Source organism: Scyliorhinus torazame, chromosome 4, assembly GCF_047496885.1.
Source record: "Scyliorhinus torazame isolate Kashiwa2021f chromosome 4, sScyTor2.1, whole genome shotgun sequence".
Lineage (NCBI taxonomy): Eukaryota > Metazoa > Chordata > Chondrichthyes > Carcharhiniformes > Scyliorhinidae > Scyliorhinus > Scyliorhinus torazame.
In genome coordinates this window covers 289,728,217-289,746,829 of record NC_092710.1, presented here as the reverse complement: position 1 = coordinate 289,746,829, position 18,613 = coordinate 289,728,217, and the positions used below count along the sequence as shown (strand labels likewise).

The following is an 18,613-nucleotide window of genomic DNA, read 5'->3' as shown; positions in this document are numbered from 1 at the left end:
ATCTGTGTCCAACTTCTCGACCTGAACAAAGGCCCATGCCTCCTCCGGAGACTCAAAATAATGGTGCCTGTCCTTGTAGGTAACCCACAGTCGCGCCGGCTGCAACATGCCAAACTTCACCCCCTTCCTGTGCAGCACCGCCTTCGCTCGATTGTACCCGACCCTCCTCTTCGCCACCTCCGCACTCCAGTCCTGATATATCCGAACCTCCACATTCTCCCACCTGCTGCTCCTCTCCTTGGCCCACCTGAGCACACACTCCCGATCGACGAACCGATGGAACCTCACCAGCACCGCCCGCGGAGGCTCGTTAGCCGTGGGCCTCCTCGCCAGCACTCTATGGGCCCCTTCCAGCTCCAGGGGCCCCTGGAAGGACCCCGCTCCCATCAGTGAGTTCAACATGGTGACCACATAGGCCCCCAAGTCCGGCACCTCCAGCCCCTCCAGGAGGCCCAGAATCCGCAGATTCTTCCGCCTCGACCGATTCTCCATCTCCTCGAACCGCTCCTGCCATTTCTTGTGGAGCGCCTCGTGCGCCTCCACCTTTACCGCCAGGCCTAAGATCTCGTCCTCATTGCCAGAGATTTTTTTGTTGAGCCTCGCGGATCACCACTCCCTGGGCCGCCTGTGTCTCCGGCAGCTTATCAATATCGGTAGCAGGCCCGTTTTAATCTCTCTGAAGCAGCGCTGGATACCCTCCTGCTGCTATTCCGCCCACTGCATCCACGCTGCCTGGTCTCCGCCCGCCGCCATTTTGCCCTTCTTCCCTCGCACCTTCTTTGGGTCCACCACTACCTTTTTTGTCGCCCCACTCCTAGTTGAAGCCATATACTGACGGGGAGCTGTTGTAGACTCCTTCCCACACCGGGAAACGTCGAAAAAGTGCCATTGGGGGCCCTGAAAAGAGCCCAAAAGTCAATTTTTGCGGGAGCTGCCGAATGTGTGACTTAGCCCCGCATAGCCGCAACCGGAAGTTCCATTTGCCTTTCTAATTACATGCTGTACCTGCATACTGACTTTCTGCAATTCATGAACAAAGACACTCAGATCCCTCTGCCCAGACACATTTTGAATCTGCTTTCCATTTAGATAATAACTTGCCTTTCTATTTTTTCGGTCAAAATGGATAACCTCACATTTATCAACATCAAACACTATCTGCCAAATTTTGGCCCAATCTCCTAGATTATCTATATCCTTTCTTATATCTAAAGTCTTTCATGCAGCACCTTATCATACGCCTTCTGGAAGTGAGCATTGAGAGTAAATTTTAAGCTTTGTATACATAGCACTGTACTATTTCAATTGCAAGTAGTGCAAATTGACATGCATCTAAATAGAAAATCCAATCACCATTGATGGGTCGTTGAATTATTTTACAGTATTGATTGTAAAAGAAGTAACTTGCATGTTATGATAGTTATACCTGTATCTCAGAAATGAATGAAGATTAAATTATACTGATACGACTTTGTTAATGGTTGAAATGGAATTGGACAAATGTAATGAGAGTTGCAGGCCGAACTTCATTATCCGGTCCTGCCCAGATGTGTTTTCATTTGCATAATCTCTTGTAAAATAAACAAGCAAGTATTGAATGAGCAAATATATAATCTTGCTGCGTCCTTCATTCTGCAATCAATTGGTAGAACTCAGCAAGGAAACTTTCTGGATTCTGTTAAATTACTGTCAGTTTTGTAGCAGTCAGAATAGTGAAAATATAAACTCTAAAACTTTAAGAAGCAAAGTTAAGAAATTTGGAATAGGTGTTATGGATTTGCCAGCCAAAAGATTGATGGAAAAGCTACGAAGGCTAAGAGCTTTATGTAAGATTGATGAGGGGGAACACCAGAGCAGTGACACCATTACTAAGCCACACAGATCACAGGGTCCCAGGTTTGCTCCTGATCCTGGTTTGTGTTAAATTACCTAGTCTTACTGAAGGGCAGCAGTTTACAGTAATTGGTTTTAGTTCTGGGCTAAAGAGTGGGAAACTTGATCAAGATTCCCATTTATTGTGTGTGTATGCACGTCTGAGTCGGCGTTTTGGTGGAATATTCTGTTGACTATGGCTCATACATGAAGAATGGCCATTGGAAAGTTGATCATTCCGGGAGATGGTGGCTGTGTGGTAATGTCACTGGACTACTGATCCAGAGGCCCAGACTGATACCCTGGGAACATGGGTTCAAATCCCACCATGGCAGCTGGTGGAATTTAAATTCTATCAATAAATATACAATATAAAGCTAGTCTCAGTGATACCGATTGTTGTAAAAGCCCATCTGGTTCGTTCATGTTCTTTAGGGAAGGAAATCTGCCGTCCTTACCTGGTCTGGCCTACACGTGACGCATCCCATGAAAGAATAAAGAAAGAAAGGATACAATTGTACCCGACTTGAGGTGGAGGGGAAGAGGGGAACGAGTGGGGACCAAATGACTGAATGAAGTGACCTTTAAACGATCTAAAGGTTGAGGATGAAGCAAACTAAAAAACAATGATATAAAAGCAAAATTTAATAAAAATATTTATTGAAAAAAAGTTTGAGGATGATAAGTATTCTAATATTGCTATGAGATCTTTACTTTCTTTATCTATTCTGTTCAAATAAGTAGTGGGTCTATTTTAGAAGTTGTGGCCCAGAATTCCCTCAGACCAGCTTTTGCTCTGCATGCAGCTGTGCAGGAAGTGTAGTGGAAATCATCTTTATGTATTACTGTCACATTTTAGACAAAGTAATATTTCCAATAAAATATACACCTTCTGCAGACTTTTGTAACACACATTTACTGATTTAACATGCTTTATTCACTGAATATTATGTATTTTGGCCCCCTCACCTTCCCCTACCCTCTTTTCCCTAAATGTTGTTATCTTAAAGGAATGCTTCACTCCATACTTTGAGATTTAAATTGGGACTTTCTAGTAACAGACGAGTCTGCCACGCTCTTTGGAAGGTTAGTTCCCTTCTTGTAAAGCACGACATATGTAGATCACAGTACATGTTGCTACTGATTTTAATATGCCTCACTTGAATATTGTATCCTAGGAATAGTTGTAAAATATTCCCTATTGTGTTATCCAATAACAGTTTACAGGGATCCGGGTTTAAGTGAGCCAAACTCGGTGCTAGTTTCCAGTGCAGACTTGATGTATGTTACTAGTTTCTGTTCACAGAGCAGAATGTTAAACATAGGAGGACTTTGCAGACAATCTATCCATTCCAGGCAGTCTTAATCAAACATTTAGAAAAAAAACCCTAATCAACAGGCAACGTAAATTGTATACATTATTCAAAACGCGAAACGGAACATTTTCCGAATTAAATTGAGATGTACCGGACTTCATGATGGAATATGACATCTACAATGGACCTGGAATTGATGATGGTGGTTTCTGTACTTGAATTCTTTTCACACAAAGGAGGACAAATGCGTATGCAGGGCCTCCTCTGTTGCTGGTCAGGGGGAGTTCCTGAGCAGCCTTGTAGCCCAGAGCTTTTAGCAGAGAGCTACCTCGAATATTTAACCTTGACAGAAAGGCCACCCGAGTCACGCTCCTCTGCCAAGTATCTGCAATTGGACATGTGCGTGATTGCCAGTTTCCAAGAACGGTTCTGTCAGTTACAAGATTCTGTCAGTTACACGATCATAATGGGGAAAATGAACTTTGCTTCAGGGATCTAGTATTGTTTTAAATGGAGATTATGTTAGAGGAATTAGTAGTTTAGGGCTACCTCACAGTCCAAAAATATGCAGGGCAGGTAATCCTTCCAGTTCAACGTTGAAGATGTTTTCTTGCGTGATCCTTATGCAGTAGCTGGAAATGGACTTCCCTTCTATTTAAGATATAGGCCAAATTTCGAAATAGTAACTGTCCCAGAAAAAGTGAGTGCTGAATAAGGTTCCTTGAATAGATTTCCGTCTAGGCATTCAGTAGTAAATGATTAATATTGAGGAACAACATTCTGTTGATCTTATTTCCGAAAATCAAGTTTCCTTACTTTTTTACAGACTGCCAAAAAACTTGAGCGACAGCCAAGTCTATGTTCCCAGCTTTCAATGATGAAAATGAGAAACAGTATGGCCAGTACAAGTGATACAGAAGATGGAATGTCACATTTTCTTCATGGAGGTTCTACTGCTTCATCAATCCGTGAGCATCAAATAAATGGCACTTCATCCTGCTTGCGCGTATTAAGAAACTGTGATTTTCAGCATTCAATCACGCATCGTCAAACTAACCATACAGAAGTATGAATCGGGTTTGCTTAATTCAAACGGAACTAACCCATCAAACAAGGTTTTCAGAACCCTTCCTCCTACATCTCCGTTGCCAATATAATCATAAAATCCTTAAAGTGATACCTTAACATCATCTATAAAAGGAACTTGCCATAAAATACAATCCTGAAGTTGTTGAATCATATAAATCACTAATGATACATGTCCCACATACAGTCCAGCTCGCATTCCATTCTCCCGCTAATACCAGTCATCAAAACGATGCTCCTCACTTCCCAAATAATTATATCCTATATCCACTTATGTTTCTAGTAGGCCATAGCCACACACACTTCAGACTGACTATGGTGTCTAACCAAGAAACATTTTTTAAGCATACAGGAAAGCATAAACGTGTTAAAATGTCTTTCAGTTCATCAAACCCATTCTTTCCACAGATCATATTGCATCACAAATTTCTAAATCATCTCTTAAATCTTCTGAGGAGTTCTTCTGAAAAACTTCTTCAAAGTTTCTTCTTGTCATTTAAATGGAGAAATACTAAGGAATATTTTCTGTACTTCCTACCTGATAAATATAATCTGGTATAAAATTTTCAAAGCAGATTTATCCTTTTTAACACCACCCAACAGACTAATCCTCAGTGGGTTCTATCTTCTGACCTAATTCCGTGCTGAACTGTATGATTTCAAGGTTGTTATGGTAGCTGTGTGCTCCCCTGTGTGTCTCTGGATTTGTTGTGCCTTACGTTAACAGTTTATGTTGTTTTCATTTTGTAAAAAGGAACTAACCTGCAAGACTGCTCTAATTTGTCTGAAAGGAGTCAACTGCTGCATTTTGTTCATGCTTGGTCCGATTGCGACTAACTACACGGTGCCAGGTACTGGAAAAAAAAAGAAGTCAGTACGTTATTTATAAACCCGGAATTTCGTTTTTTCTAATTACGGAGAGACCCTAATTAAATCACTAAGCCTTAAAAGGAAAATCCATTAATCAAAGTTGTTGGGATGACTCACGTTAACTAGAACGTCCTTGACAAATATTTTGTACCAGATTGGAGGTTGAAGCGTTGCTCCAGGATTTGGGCACACAATAGATTAGAATTTTAGGACAATATTAATGGAGTTCTGCATGGCCGGAAATTGTGTTTTTTTTAAAGTAGATGCCACAACTTGAAGAAGAACAGGATAATCTTGTGTGTGCACTGATGTTAGAACTTTCTGCCCCTTTCCTGACCACAGTTTCAAGCCTATAATTACATATTAGAAGGACTTATTTCTTTCAATTGTAACCCATGCCTGATTATGGTAATAGCCGCAAGATTTAAAGTATTTAGCCTAGTTTGAACTCTCAGTTATAAAGTTATTTGGCCATAGTTTTTTTTTTCAGTATTTTTCCTGCAACATACCTTGTTGTGATCTTCTTGAGTGTTAAGATAGCCACCTGTTACAACAGTGGAATCTTAACCAACTTTCAATGATTGCCTGTCAATCAAACTCCTTTTGAATAAGTGGGACAATTTGAAGCTATTTATGTCTACACGATTGGCGACTATGTAACTACTCCTGTTGTTTTCCGATTTAATCGTTCTGAACCGACATCTAAATTACAAAATTCTACTGTATTGATACAGGCAGAATAGCTGGCTGTTTGCTGTAATGGCTCAGTGCATAAGTGTTCTTCATTTAGTACCCAGCCATATAGTCCAGAAAAATCCCAAGTTGATCCATGCTTCTGAGTGATTTCCATGCAGTCATCCTCCTTCAGCTTTCGAGAGAGGAACAGATAAAGGAAGAAAACCACCCCAGCAGTATTACAGTGACAGATCCATATAGGTTAGCAAACGTGCATTTCAGCATGAGCCTGGAAAATAACCTGGTGTGACATTTAAAAGTTGTCAATCTGTTGCAGTTATTAGCCAGGGCTATTTGTTGTGTGATTAGTGGTGAACATCCAGATTGTTTTGAAAATTTACATTTGTTGTCTACAATTTAAATGATCTAAAATGGGTTTTATTTCTTCTGCCAAAAGAAGCATACCTCTTCTTGTTCCTTCCAACAACAAACACAGGCTGCCCAATGAGCATAAACACTGACTGTTTATTGCATGCACACAACTACCTTGATGGTGTTGCAGATGGGCAGATTGGGAACAAGTAGAAAAATGGAAGCTTACCTGTACGATGAGATGTTTCTTAAGGTGGTAATGAGCCACATTCAATTTGGTGTGACCAAACATTCTTTCAACGTCATTACAATGTAGACTTCTTTCTTGTAATATTTTCAAAAAAATGTTTGTCCATCTCTAGCATTTGAAGGTTTTGCAACTAACTACATTTTGTGAATCCTTTCAATTTGCACAAATGCTGTTGCACCAGTGTTGAAAAACAATGTTAAAAACCTAACATAATACTTCAAAGTGGCCTGGTATTAACCATGAATTTTTAAATAAAACAAAGCTTACTAATGGAAAACTTTTTCTTTATTTCCCAAGATTTTAGGTGACCTGTGCATGATTTCTAGTAACCTTGAACAATAATTGACTCTTGAATTTTCAAAGAGATGCAACTGAGCATGAATTGAATAATATTGATATTGATGGGTGGATAAAACAAATCTATAGCTAAAAGATGTCTTACGGTTTTAATAGGCTATTGGAGCTGGAAAAGGAGTTATTTCTAAAGAGAGAATAGACAAACTTTATCATCACTTTCTGCAATTATATTTTGGTACTGTTCTAGTTGTAAGTTGTTTTTTGCAAAGCTTTTTATTTTCAATAGAATATTTTCAGTTTTATTTGGCTAAGGATGGTGAATGGCAAGGACGGAAACTTCCATCTGCGGCTCTTGTCCTTCTAGATGGTAGGGGTTGTGGGTTTGGGAGGAGTTGTCTAAGGAACCTTGGTGTGTTCCTGCAGTGCACCTTGTAGATGGTTCCCACTGCTGCCACTGCGTGGAAGGATGGAGTGTTTGTGGATGGAGTGTCATTCAAGCAATCTGCTACACGCAACCATATAAATTAATGTTCATTTATCATTGGTTGACTTTTGAAATTTAGATAGGAATATAATGGACAATAATTTTCTGTGGCAGGTAACTAGTGGCATCAGCCATTAGTTAAGCTTGCCAATGCACAAATTAATTCGACATTTTTTGTTTGGCAAGTTGCTGAAAGTATGAACTTTGCAGTGAGGGTGACAGAATATCTGAGATCTGAATACAGTACGAAGTCTTACAACACCAGGTTAAAGTCCAACAGGTTTGTTTCGATGTCACTAGCTTTCGGAGCACTGCTCCTTCCTCAGGTGAATGAAGAGGACCTCTTCATTCACCTGAGGAAGGAGCAGCGCTCCGAAAGCTAGTGACATCGAAACAAACCTGTTGGACTTTAACCTGGTGTTGTAAGACTTCGTACTGTGCTCACCCCAGTCCAACGCCGGCATCTCCACATCGAGATCTGAATGAACAGGGCAAGTAAGTGTGCGTACCCTCAACCACTGAATTGAAGGATTAGGAAATGAACAGTGCAAGAAAGAGAAGTATAAATTAGAGTAAATGGATATAATGGCGAATGAGATGGAGAAAATTGTTTATCTGGTTTGTATTTTTGCGTTTATATATTCAATAAATATCTTTTTTTAAAGTGGGGGAAAGAGTGAAAAAAGATTGAATGTGACGTTTTATAAACTCCAAGAATGATCAAAGCATGAAGGCATGTGACTCCACATCTGTAATAGTTAATTTTCAATGTCAACAAATTTGACTGGCAGTAATTGTTTTTAATTTGGGGTACTCAATTGTTTTTTTCCAATTAAGGGGCAATTTATTGTGCCAATTCACCTACCCAGCGCATCTTTTTGGGTTGTGGGGGTGAGACACCGTTAAAGGTAACTGGAACTGAAATGGACAAGACTTCACTTTCTGTGGTGGGCTTAGCTTGAATGTACTGTACAAAGAGCAACTCGACGCTGTTCAATGCATTTCAATGGTGAGCTAGACAGCGAATTGCTATCTTTGCAAAGATATGGCAGACCAGCACATCACATCAAATCTTACAGCAAGAAAATCATTTGGCCTGACATACCTGTGCAGTTTCTTTAAAAGCTACCCAACTCAGCCCAGGCAGTAAACTTTGATTTTCGTGTTTAGTTGGACATTTCCCTCATCTGAGGTTGCTGGAGTATTTGCACCTAAACCTTACCATTACCTTGTCAGTAAACTATAGAGGGCATTAGTTTCTAGTTTGTTTCTTTGGAGCATCTCAAAAAGCTAAATAAGTTTGTAAAAAAAGAGACTTGACGCATTATTGACAATTAACATGGATGCAAACATTTAATTGCATAGATTTTTATTTTTGTTTCTGTTTCCTTTCAAATATAACAGAAAGGTCCCCATATACTAGGACTTCTGGAAAAATGAAGCCCATTGAGGAGTCTATTGAGGATGATGTCTTTGAACCACCTTCACCAGTTTCCCAGTTGGCTCCCAACTGGTCCTGAGCAAAACAAAATTGAAGATGTTCCCAGCAGAGAATAGTTCATGTCTGCTGGAAAATGCAAGCATCTTACCAAATAGGTCTTGTCTTTTTTAACCACTGAACCACCAGTACACAGCCAGCTGTGGCAACGCAAAAGTACACAGATTTCCATGGTTTGGCATGTGTCATTTGCTTTTTCACGCTTGTCACTTTTCTGTTTCTTTTCCTAATTTTATTATTGACTGTGAAGTGTGAAATAATGCACTTGGGCAATCGGGTCCTGACATGTCAACCACTTGAGTGAAGCACCATCTGAAATTTTTTCCACCATTCACACTTTTGTTCAAAATGTGTATTCTTATTAAAGGAAAAGCAGATTAGTTCTACTGCTGCTATGTTAAAAAGTTTCATGACTGGAATTGATGGGTACGGGTGAGTGGGAAAGCTGCTGCTTCCATTTTAAAATATCTCCTGAGTTCTTTCAATTAAGATTGGTTTAATCCCTGTGCCTGTACTCGAGTCAAGTTGGAAGCTATTTGTTAAGTCTCATCTGCGTTTTGATTAGTATGAACCACTAAAGGCCCCCTGACCGAGAAAATAATTATCTGTTATGGGCTTCTTGATGTTCAGCATCATTGCGCCCTGATTCGGTGCAATGACAACCACCATCTAAGTCAAGCTGGTATCCCATCGACACTATCTTCATTTTCGCACAGTCATGAAGTAATGAGTTCACCTTATTTTTGCTGGTCATCTGTTTAAAAAAGAAAAAGGTGCTTTTTTTCTTTTAAAGAGCATTTTGGCGCTGCCATGGCTTTCCTGGAATACAAGAAGCAAACATTGTAACGGGGGTGCACTCGCAAATAAATCTGTCAACGATGCGTTGACATGCTTTAACAACTCCGTGCACCCAGGACAAGTATGTGGCTAAGAGTGTCAAAATTATAATTTTTTTAATGATCACAGTAATAATGGTGAAAATGATTTGTAGAGCTTGAATGAGATGGTGAATGTTGGGCTGAATCTAACATTATACAAGAGCAGTACAGGTAAGAGGCAGGCTGCCACAAGAAAACTAGAAAGGGATACAGCTGAAGATGTAAAAGATGATGCACGAACATCCATTCACAATTATAACGAGGTTAGTCATGGATGGAGGTATTTTAAACCATTAAGGACCAATATGGCATCAAGTATAATGATTAATAGAAGATGGTTGCCTATTTTGATGCATCCTTTAGTTGTGGCCTCTTGTGTGGCCTTTTTTCTCAACTTGCATCATTCTAAGCTCTGGCATTCACTCCCTAAATCTCTTGGCTTATCTTCTCTGTGTTGTCTAAGGTGCTGTACCCAAGGATATTTGCAAAGAAAGGAGAGACAATTTGTGAAGCACTGATGCTTATTTTAAATAAATCATTGAATGTTTCAATAGATTGGAAATGAGAAAAACCAGCTTGCATATTGGAAGAAACGTAACAGGCTGGAATTCTCAAGCCGTTGGCTAGTGGTGGGATTCTCTGCTCCCGCCAGCACACCCCGACCCGTGGGTTTCCTGGCGGCGTGGAGGGAGCTTCAGTGGGAAATCCCATTGACAATGGCAGGAACAGAGAATCCTGCCACCAATGAATGGCACACCACCGAAAAACACATGCTGGGAGGCCGGAGAATCCCACCCAGAGTCTTCTAGTGATTACAGATGTGTAAACCTGATCCTAAAACTAATGGAATAAATAACTAAAAGCAAAGCACTTGCATTAACATAGCCTAATAAGCTAAAGGCATCATGGCTTTTAAAGAGGTAAAACCTGTCTAACCAACCTCTTATTGGTTGCAGAGGGCCTATCAAAATTTAAAATAAAAGCAATTACATGTAAAATAAAAGCAGCAGTTATATGTAGTTTATTGGTGCACTGTAGTTTGCCAAAATGGAAGATGCAAGACAACTTTGGTAGTTGATTTGTCACTCACTGCTTTGAGGTGGAAATGATGGAATGCTCTTTGTGCTTTAATTCTCTTGAGGTTAGGCTGGAGCTCCTCTACAGTGCACTGGTCAGAAATTGCGTACTGCACACTCCAATGAAACATTAAGAGGTTATCCCGGCTCTAGAGTCAATGGCGTTGGCTTGCACCACCCGCTATCAATTTAGTCTATAAACAAACATTTGTCTTTCTCACTGCCTCTCTGAATTTTGCTTGTGAGACCTATAACACTCCCATTCAGCTTTACACTTTCAAAAGATTTGTATATACGGTACAACAGGGTTTGGCAGTATATTGTTGTGTTAGGTGTACCTTGTATTACTTAAGTTCTCTACCAGCAATGTAAAGGATATCTACCGCACTCTCACCCAATTAGTTGCACATGAACCAGGTATATTTTATATTATCATCCAGTAGCTTAACTGACTTTGACTCTACTCAGCATACAATGATCCCACTTTAGGAGGCTAGTGATCTCAGCATTTGAGCAAAACTGGTAGCACCTTGTAGTCTATGAACCTTAATCAACCTCCGTTATGCTTTCAGCTGCTTTCCCCTATCTCTGCTGCACCACCTTCAATGCAAGTATATCATTTCCCTGCAATCTCTGGAGTTTGCTAAAGGTCTGGAAAGATGATATAACTGGAAACGGTTCACTCAATTGGTCCCTGGGATGAGGGGGGTTGTCGTATGATGAGAGACTGAGCAAATAGGACTTGTATTCTCTGGAGATAAGAAGAACGATTGATGATCTCATTGAAACCTCCAAGATTCTGGAGGGGTTTCATAAGGTAGATGCTGAGAGATTGTTTCTGCTTGTTGAGGAGTCTAAAACACAGGGGACACAGTCTCAGCTAAGGGACTGATCATTTGGGACTGAGCTGAGAAATCTCTTCACTCAAATGGTTGTGCATCTTTGGAATTCTCTACCCTAACGGGTTATGGATGTTCCATTGCTCAATACATTTGATAGGCAGCTTTTTTGGTGCCTCAGGAATTTAAGGCATGTGGGGAGTGGGCAGGGAAGTGGAGTTGTTGCCCAAGATCGTACTGAATGTTGGAGCAGGCTTGACAGGCCATAGAGTCTACTGCTCCTATTTTGTATGGATGCATTCCTGCCCACCATGAATTAGGCATGTTTTGTGACCCTTTCCATCAAAACTAATAGCTGCTGCTCTCCTTGGCTTGAAAGTTACTATGTTCACTTCACGGACCCTGCCATCTTTCCAATGTTTCAAACTCCGTCAATGCATCCAGAAGATTCTCTATGTTCCCAGTTCCATTGAATCTATCTCTATATTTGTTCAAGATCCCATCACCATTTGCTGATACAGCTGGCAGTGGGGGCAGCACCTCACTTGCTGATCTCGATTTAGGCTTTTTTAAATTCTGTCACGTACATTTCCAGTGACAGCTGCATCTCAGATTAGCAGCTCAACATGTGATAGTATTCAGAGGAATCTCATGGCAATCACAAAATGTAGCATTGAGCTGTAAATATTGGCTGCACGCAGCCACACCCTTCCTCCATTTACTAACCTATTGGTTTCTCAGATTACTTGAGATTGGTTCAGCCAACCTGGCTTAAGTATTGATCTGGTCAATATTCAATGGAAAGTATGTCAGTGTTCCAAAAACATTTTTAAAATCCATATTCAACAATGATTGTTCATTGTGGGGAAGAAAATAGGAATATCTTAACAGCTCAGACACTATTTGTGCAGGTTCTGATGTTTGAGATGTGTATCTTTTATAATATGTGATGCAGGGTCTACACCTGTAACATCATAGTCTGTATCTGTACAAATTAGAGGTTGTGTTTCCACCAATATCTCAAACATTTTTTTATGATGTCAGATGAATCTTTGCCACCTCACACTTTCACTGGAGCAATTTCTGAATCTGCCACTAAACCGTAAGAGCCTTAGGATACCCTCCTCAAGTCATTGTTCTATTTAATTTGGACAGGTAAGAAACAAATCGGTTTTCTGGAGAATCCATTTTGTCCATTAAAGCTCAAAACATTTTTTGTTCCTATGTGCACCTCCCCTCCCCCACCCGGCAACAGGGCCATCTGTCACGTGTTCTTAGATTTTACTACATTTTGGGCTTCCGGGTGCGGCGATGACCAGCTGAGTCGCACGTTTCGGCAGCTCCCTGTGAAACGGACTTTTGGGCTCTTGATAGGAGCCCCAACGGCAATTTTGACGGCTAAAAACACTGTGCGGTAAACCAGAAGGGAATCCCCCCTGGATACGGATGGAAAAAGGAGGAGAAAGTGGCCAGATTGCAGTGGATCCTTTAGAACAGCGGCAAGGAAGGCAAGCAAAAACCAAGATGGTGTCGGAAGGTGGCAGTTTAACATGGGGCCCTGAACAACAAGAGTTCTTGAAATGCTGTGTGGAAGAGATCAAAAAGGAAATGAAGAAAGAGCTGTTGGCCCTGATACGACAGGCGATCGAAGGGCTAAAGGAGGAACAAAAGACCCAGGAGCGGGAGCTTCGGGTCGTGAAGGCAAAGGCAGCCGAGAATGAGGACGACATACAGGGCCTGGTGGTGAAGACGGAGACGCAGGAGGCACATCAGAAACGATGTGTGGAAAGGTTGGAGGCACTGGAAAACAACGCAAGGAGGAACAATCTGAGGATTCTTGGTCTTCCTGAAGGTGTGGAGGGAGCGGACGTCGGGGCATATGTGAGCACGATGCTGCACTCGTTAATGGGAGCGGAGGCCCCGGCGGGTCCGTTGGAGGTGGAGGGAGCATACCGAGTGATGGCGCGAGGACCGAGAGCAGGAGAAATTCCCAGAGCCATAGTGGTGAGATTCCTCCGTTTTAAGGATAGAGAAATGGTCCTTAGATGGGCGAAGAAAACTCGGAGCAGTAAATGGGAGAACACGGTGATCCGCGTTTATCAAGACTGGAGTGCAGAGGTGGCGAGAAGGAGGGCGAGCTTTAATCGGGCCAAGGCGGTGCTTCATAAAAAGAAGATAAAATTTGGAATGCTGCAACCGGCAAGACTGTGGGTCACATATCGAGGGAGGCACCACTACTTTGAGACGGCGGATGAAGCGTGGACTTTTATTGTGGAAGAAAAACTGGAATGAGCGGGTTATTAAAAAGAACGTTCGAACAAAGTGGGGGGCGAATGTGGGGGGCAAAGAGGGGTTTTATGTACTAATCCTGCGATGTGGTAACTTTTCTCTCTCCCACAGGTGGTGATGGGGGGAGTTGGAGGAGATGGGGCGTTGGCCATTGGGGGCGGGGCCAAGGGAGAAGCGCGGGCTTGGTTCCCGTGCTATGATAATCATGGCGGGAATAGAGAAGCAGGAAGGAGGGGGCGTCGCACGGTGCGAGCCGAGGTCACTGGGGGAAGCCAAGGTCAGCCAGAGTTTGCTGACTTCTGGGAGCAACATGGGGGGAGTAATTACGCTAGCGGGGGATCTAGCGGGGGGGGGGGGTGGGAGGGGGGAATTACTGGGTTGCTGCTGCTGGGGAGAGGGGGGAGCTGGTATGGGAGAGGATGGGCGGGGGGGCACCGCCTGGGGGAGATACAGCTGCGTGGGAACCGGGTGAGGAGCTGGATAAAGGTGATGGCTAATCGACAAGGGGGGGGTAGGAAGCCCCCCAACCCGGCTGATCACGTGGAACGTGAGAGGGCTGAACGGGCCGATAAAGAGGGTACGGGTACTCGCACACCTTAAGAAACTTAAGGCAGATGTGGTTATGTTACAGGAAACGCACCTGAAACTGATAGACCAGGTTAGGCGACGCAAAGGATGGGTGGGGCAGGTGTTCCATTCGGGGCTAGATGCGAAAAACAGGGGGGTGGCTATATTAGTGGGGAAGCGGGTAATGTTCGAGGCAAAGACTATAGTGGCGGATAACGGGGGCAGATACGTGATGGTGAGTGGCAAACTACAGGGGGAGACGGTGGTTTTGATAAACGTATATGCCCCGAACTGGGATGATGCCAATTTTATGAGGCGGATGCTAGGACGCATTCCGGACCTAGAGATGGGAAAGCTGATAATGGGGGGAGATTTTAATACGGTGTTGGAACCAGGGCTGGATAGGTCGAAGTCCAGGACTGGAAGGAGGCCGGCAGCAGCCAAGGTACTTAAAGATTTTATGGAGCAGATGGGAGGTGTAGACCCGTGGAGATTTAGCAGACCTAGGAGTAAGGAGTTCTCGTTTTTCTCCTATGTCCATAAAGTCTACTCGCGAATAGACTTTTTTGTGCTGGGTAGGGCATTGATCCCGAAGGTGAGGGGAACGGAGTATACGGCTATAGCCATTTCGGATCACGCTCCACACTGGGTGGACTTGGAGATAGGGGAGGAAACAGGAGGGCGCCCACCCTGGAGAATGGACATGGGACTAATGGCAGATGAGGGGGTGTGTCTAAGGGTGAGGGGGTGCATTGAAAAGTACTTGGAACTCAATGATAATGGGGAGGTCCAGGTGGGAGTGGTCTGGGAGGCGTTGAAGGCGGTGGTTAGAGGGGAGCTGATATCAATAAGGGCACATAAAGGGAAGCAGGAGAGTAAGGAACGGGAGCGGTTGCTGCAAGAACTTTTGAGGGTGGACAGACAATATGCGGAAGCACCGGAGGAGGGACTGTACAGGGAAAGGCAAAGGCTACATGTAGAATTTGACTTGCTGACTACAGGCACTGCAGAGGCACAATGGAGGAAGGCACAGGGTGTACAGTACGAATATGGGGAGAAGGCGAGCAGGTTGCTGGCACACCAATTGAGGAAAAGGGGAGCAGCGAGGAAAATAGGGGGAGTGAGGGATGAGGAAGGAGAGATGGAGCGGGGAGCGGAGAGAGTGATGGAGTGTTCAAGACATTTTATTAAAAATTATATGAAGCTCAACCCCCGGATGGGAGGGAGAGAATGATGGGCTTTTTGGATCGGCTGGAATTTCCCAAGGTGGAAGAGCAGGAAAGGGTGGGACTGGGAGCACAGATCGAGGTAGAAGAAGTGGTGAAAGGAATTAGGAGCATGCAGGCGGGAAAGGCCCCGGGACCGGATGGATTCCCAGTCGAATTCTATAGAAAATATGTGGACTTGCTCGCCCCGGTACTGACGAGGACCTTTAATGAGGCAAAGGAAAGGGGACAACTGCCCCCGACTATGTCTGAAGCAACGATATTGCTTCTCTTCAAGAAGGAAAAGGACCCGCTACAATGCGGGTCCTATAGACCTATTTCCCTCCTAAATGTAGATGCCAAGGTCCTGGCCAAGGTAATGGCAATGAGAATAGAGGAATGTGTCCCGGGGGTGGTCCACAAGGACCAAACTGGGTTTGTGAAGGGGAGACAGCTGAACACGAATATACGGAGGTTGTTAGGGGTAATGATGATGGCCCCACCAGAGGGAGAAACGGAGATAGTAGTGGCGATGGATGCCGAGAAAGCATTTGATAGAGTGGAGTGGGATTATTTGTGGGAGGTGTTGAAGAGATTTTGTTTTGGAGAGGGGTATGTTAGATGGGTGCAGCTGTTGTATAGGGCCCCAGTGGCGAGCGTGGTCACGAATGGACGGGGATCTGCATATTTTCGGCTCCATAGAGGGACAAGGCAGGGATGCCCTCTGTCCCCATTATTGTTTGCACTGGCGATTGAGCCCCTGGCGATAGCGTTGTGGGGTTCCAAGAAGTGGAGGGGAGTACTTAGGGGAGGAGAAGAACACCGGGTATCTTTGTATGTGGACGATTTGCTACTATACGTGGCGGACCCGGCGGAGGGGATGCCAGAAATAATGCGGATACTTGGGGAGTTTGGGGATTTTTCAGGGTATAAATTGAACATGGGGAAAAGTGAGTTGTTTGTGGTGCATCCAGGGGAGCAGAGTAGAGAAATAGAGGACCTACCGTTGAGGAAGGTAACAAGGGACTTTCGTTACCTGGGGATCCAGATAGCTAAGAATTGGGGCACATTGCATAGGTTAAATTTAACGCGGTTGGTGGAACAGATGGAGGAGGATTTCAAGAGATGGGATATGGTATCCCTGTCACTGGCAGGGAGGGTGCAGGCGGTTAAGATGGTGGTCCTCCCGAGATTCCTCTTTGTGTTTCAGTGCCTCCCGGTGGTGATCACGAAGGCCTTTTTTAAAAGGATTGAAAAGAGCATCATGGGTTTTGTGTGGGCCGGGAAGACCCCGAGAGTGAGGAAGGGATTCTTACAGCGTAGCAGGGATAGGGGGAGCGCTGGCACTACCGAGCCTAAGTGAGTATTATTGGGCCGCTAATATTTCAATGGTGAGTAAGTGGATGGGAGAGGAGGAGGGAGCGGGGTGGAAGAGATTAGAGAGGGCGTCCTGTAGGGGGACTAGCCTACAGGCTATGGTGACAGCCGCATTGCCGTTCTCACCGAGGAACTACACCACAAGCCCGGTGGTGGTGGCTACACTGAAGATATGGGGACAGTGGAGACGGCATAGGGGAAAGACTGGAGCCTTGGGGGGGTCCCCGATAAGAAACAATCATAGGTTTGCCCCGGGGGGAATAGATGGGGGATATGGAATGTGGCAAAGAGCAGGAATAACGCAACTGAAAGATCTGTTTGTGGATGGGAAGTTCGCGAGTCTGGGAGCGCTGACCGAGAAATATGGGTTGCCCCAAGGGAATGCATTCAGGTATATGCAACTGAGGGCTTTTGCGAGGCAACAGGTGAGGGAATTCCCGCAGCTCCCGACACAAGAGGTGCAGGACAGAGTGATCTCAAAGACATGGGTGGGGGATGGTAAGGTGTCAGATATATATAGGGAAATGAGGGACGAAGGGGAGACTATGGTAGATGAACTAAAAGGGAAATGGGAAGAAGAGCTGGGGGAGGGGATCGAGGAGGGGCTGTGGGCAGATGCCCTAAGCAGGGTAAACTCGTCGTCCTCGTGTGCCAGGCTAAGCCTGATTCAGTTTAAGGTATTACACAGGGCACATATGACTGGAGCGCGGCTCAGTAAATTTTTTGGGGTGGAGGATAGGTGTGCGAGGTGCTCGAGAAGCCCAGCGAATCATACCCATATGTTTTGGTCATGCCCGGCACTACAAGGGTTTTGGATGGGGGTGACAAAGGTGCTTTCAAAAGTAGTAGGAGTCCGGGTCGAACCAAGCTGGGGGTTGGCTATATTTGGGGTTGCACAAGAGCCGGGAGTGCAGGAGGCGAGAGAGGCCGATGTTTTGGCCTTTGCGTCCCTAGTAGCCCGGTGCAGGATATTGCTAATGTGGAAAGAAGCCAAGCCCCCGGGGGTGGAGACCTGGATAAATGACATGGCGGGGTTTATAAAGCTAGAGCGGATTAAGTTCGTCCTAAGGGGGTCGGCTCAAGGGTTCACCAGGCGGTGGCAACCGTTCGTCGAATACCTCGCAGAAAGATAGACGGAATGGGAAAAAGAAGGCAGCAGCAGCAGCCCAGGATCGGGGGGGGGGGGGGGGGAGGAGGAACCAGAAGGACTCTCAGGGTTGTTAATATATACTGTATAGTATGTATAGGTCATTGCTACAGATAATTATATATTGGACTGTTAAATTATATTTTTGGAGAGTGTTACCTGTGACAAGGCAGTTGCCAATTAGGGTTAGTTTTCATTTTTGTTATTTATTATTTATTCATTTTTGTTTATAAAATAGGTCATTGTTATTTGTGTCGTTATAATATTGTGTAAAGGATGCACAATATACGGTGTTGGTTGACCAAAAATTTTCAATAAAATATTTAAGAAAAAAAAAAGATTTTACTACATTTTGTTGCAATCTCTCCCAACTTCCACTAATCACTGTCCACCCCCTTTTGTATCTTAATCATATTTTTTCCCCCTGTTAAATTCTGAAGAAGGATCATGCGGACTCAAAATGTTAACTTTGTCTTCTCTCCCTACAGATGCTGCCAGACCGGCTGAGCTTTTCC

General features: G+C 44.0%; 1 protein-coding gene across 6 annotated transcripts in view; it reads left to right on the top strand.

The window, feature by feature from the left end:
• The window catches only part of popdc1 (popeye domain cAMP effector 1), a 69,636-nt gene extending 60,512 nt beyond the window's left edge, over positions 1–9,124 (top strand). For 2 of the 6 annotated variants that reach the window (XM_072499877.1, XM_072499871.1), the window contains 3 exons: positions 4,015–4,254; positions 5,029–5,125; positions 8,627–9,124. In XM_072499877.1, the coding sequence (XP_072355978.1) occupies positions 4,015–4,254; positions 5,029–5,125; positions 8,627–8,742 (453 nt within the window). In that variant the 3' untranslated portion in view covers positions 8,743–9,124. Of the gene's footprint in view, positions 1–4,014; positions 4,255–5,028; positions 5,145–8,626 lie in introns of all 6 variants that reach the window. The other 4 variants (XM_072499875.1, XM_072499876.1, XM_072499872.1 and 1 more) reach the window with 4 other exon arrangements.
• The last annotated feature ends 9,489 nt before the right edge of the window (positions 9,125–18,613 follow it).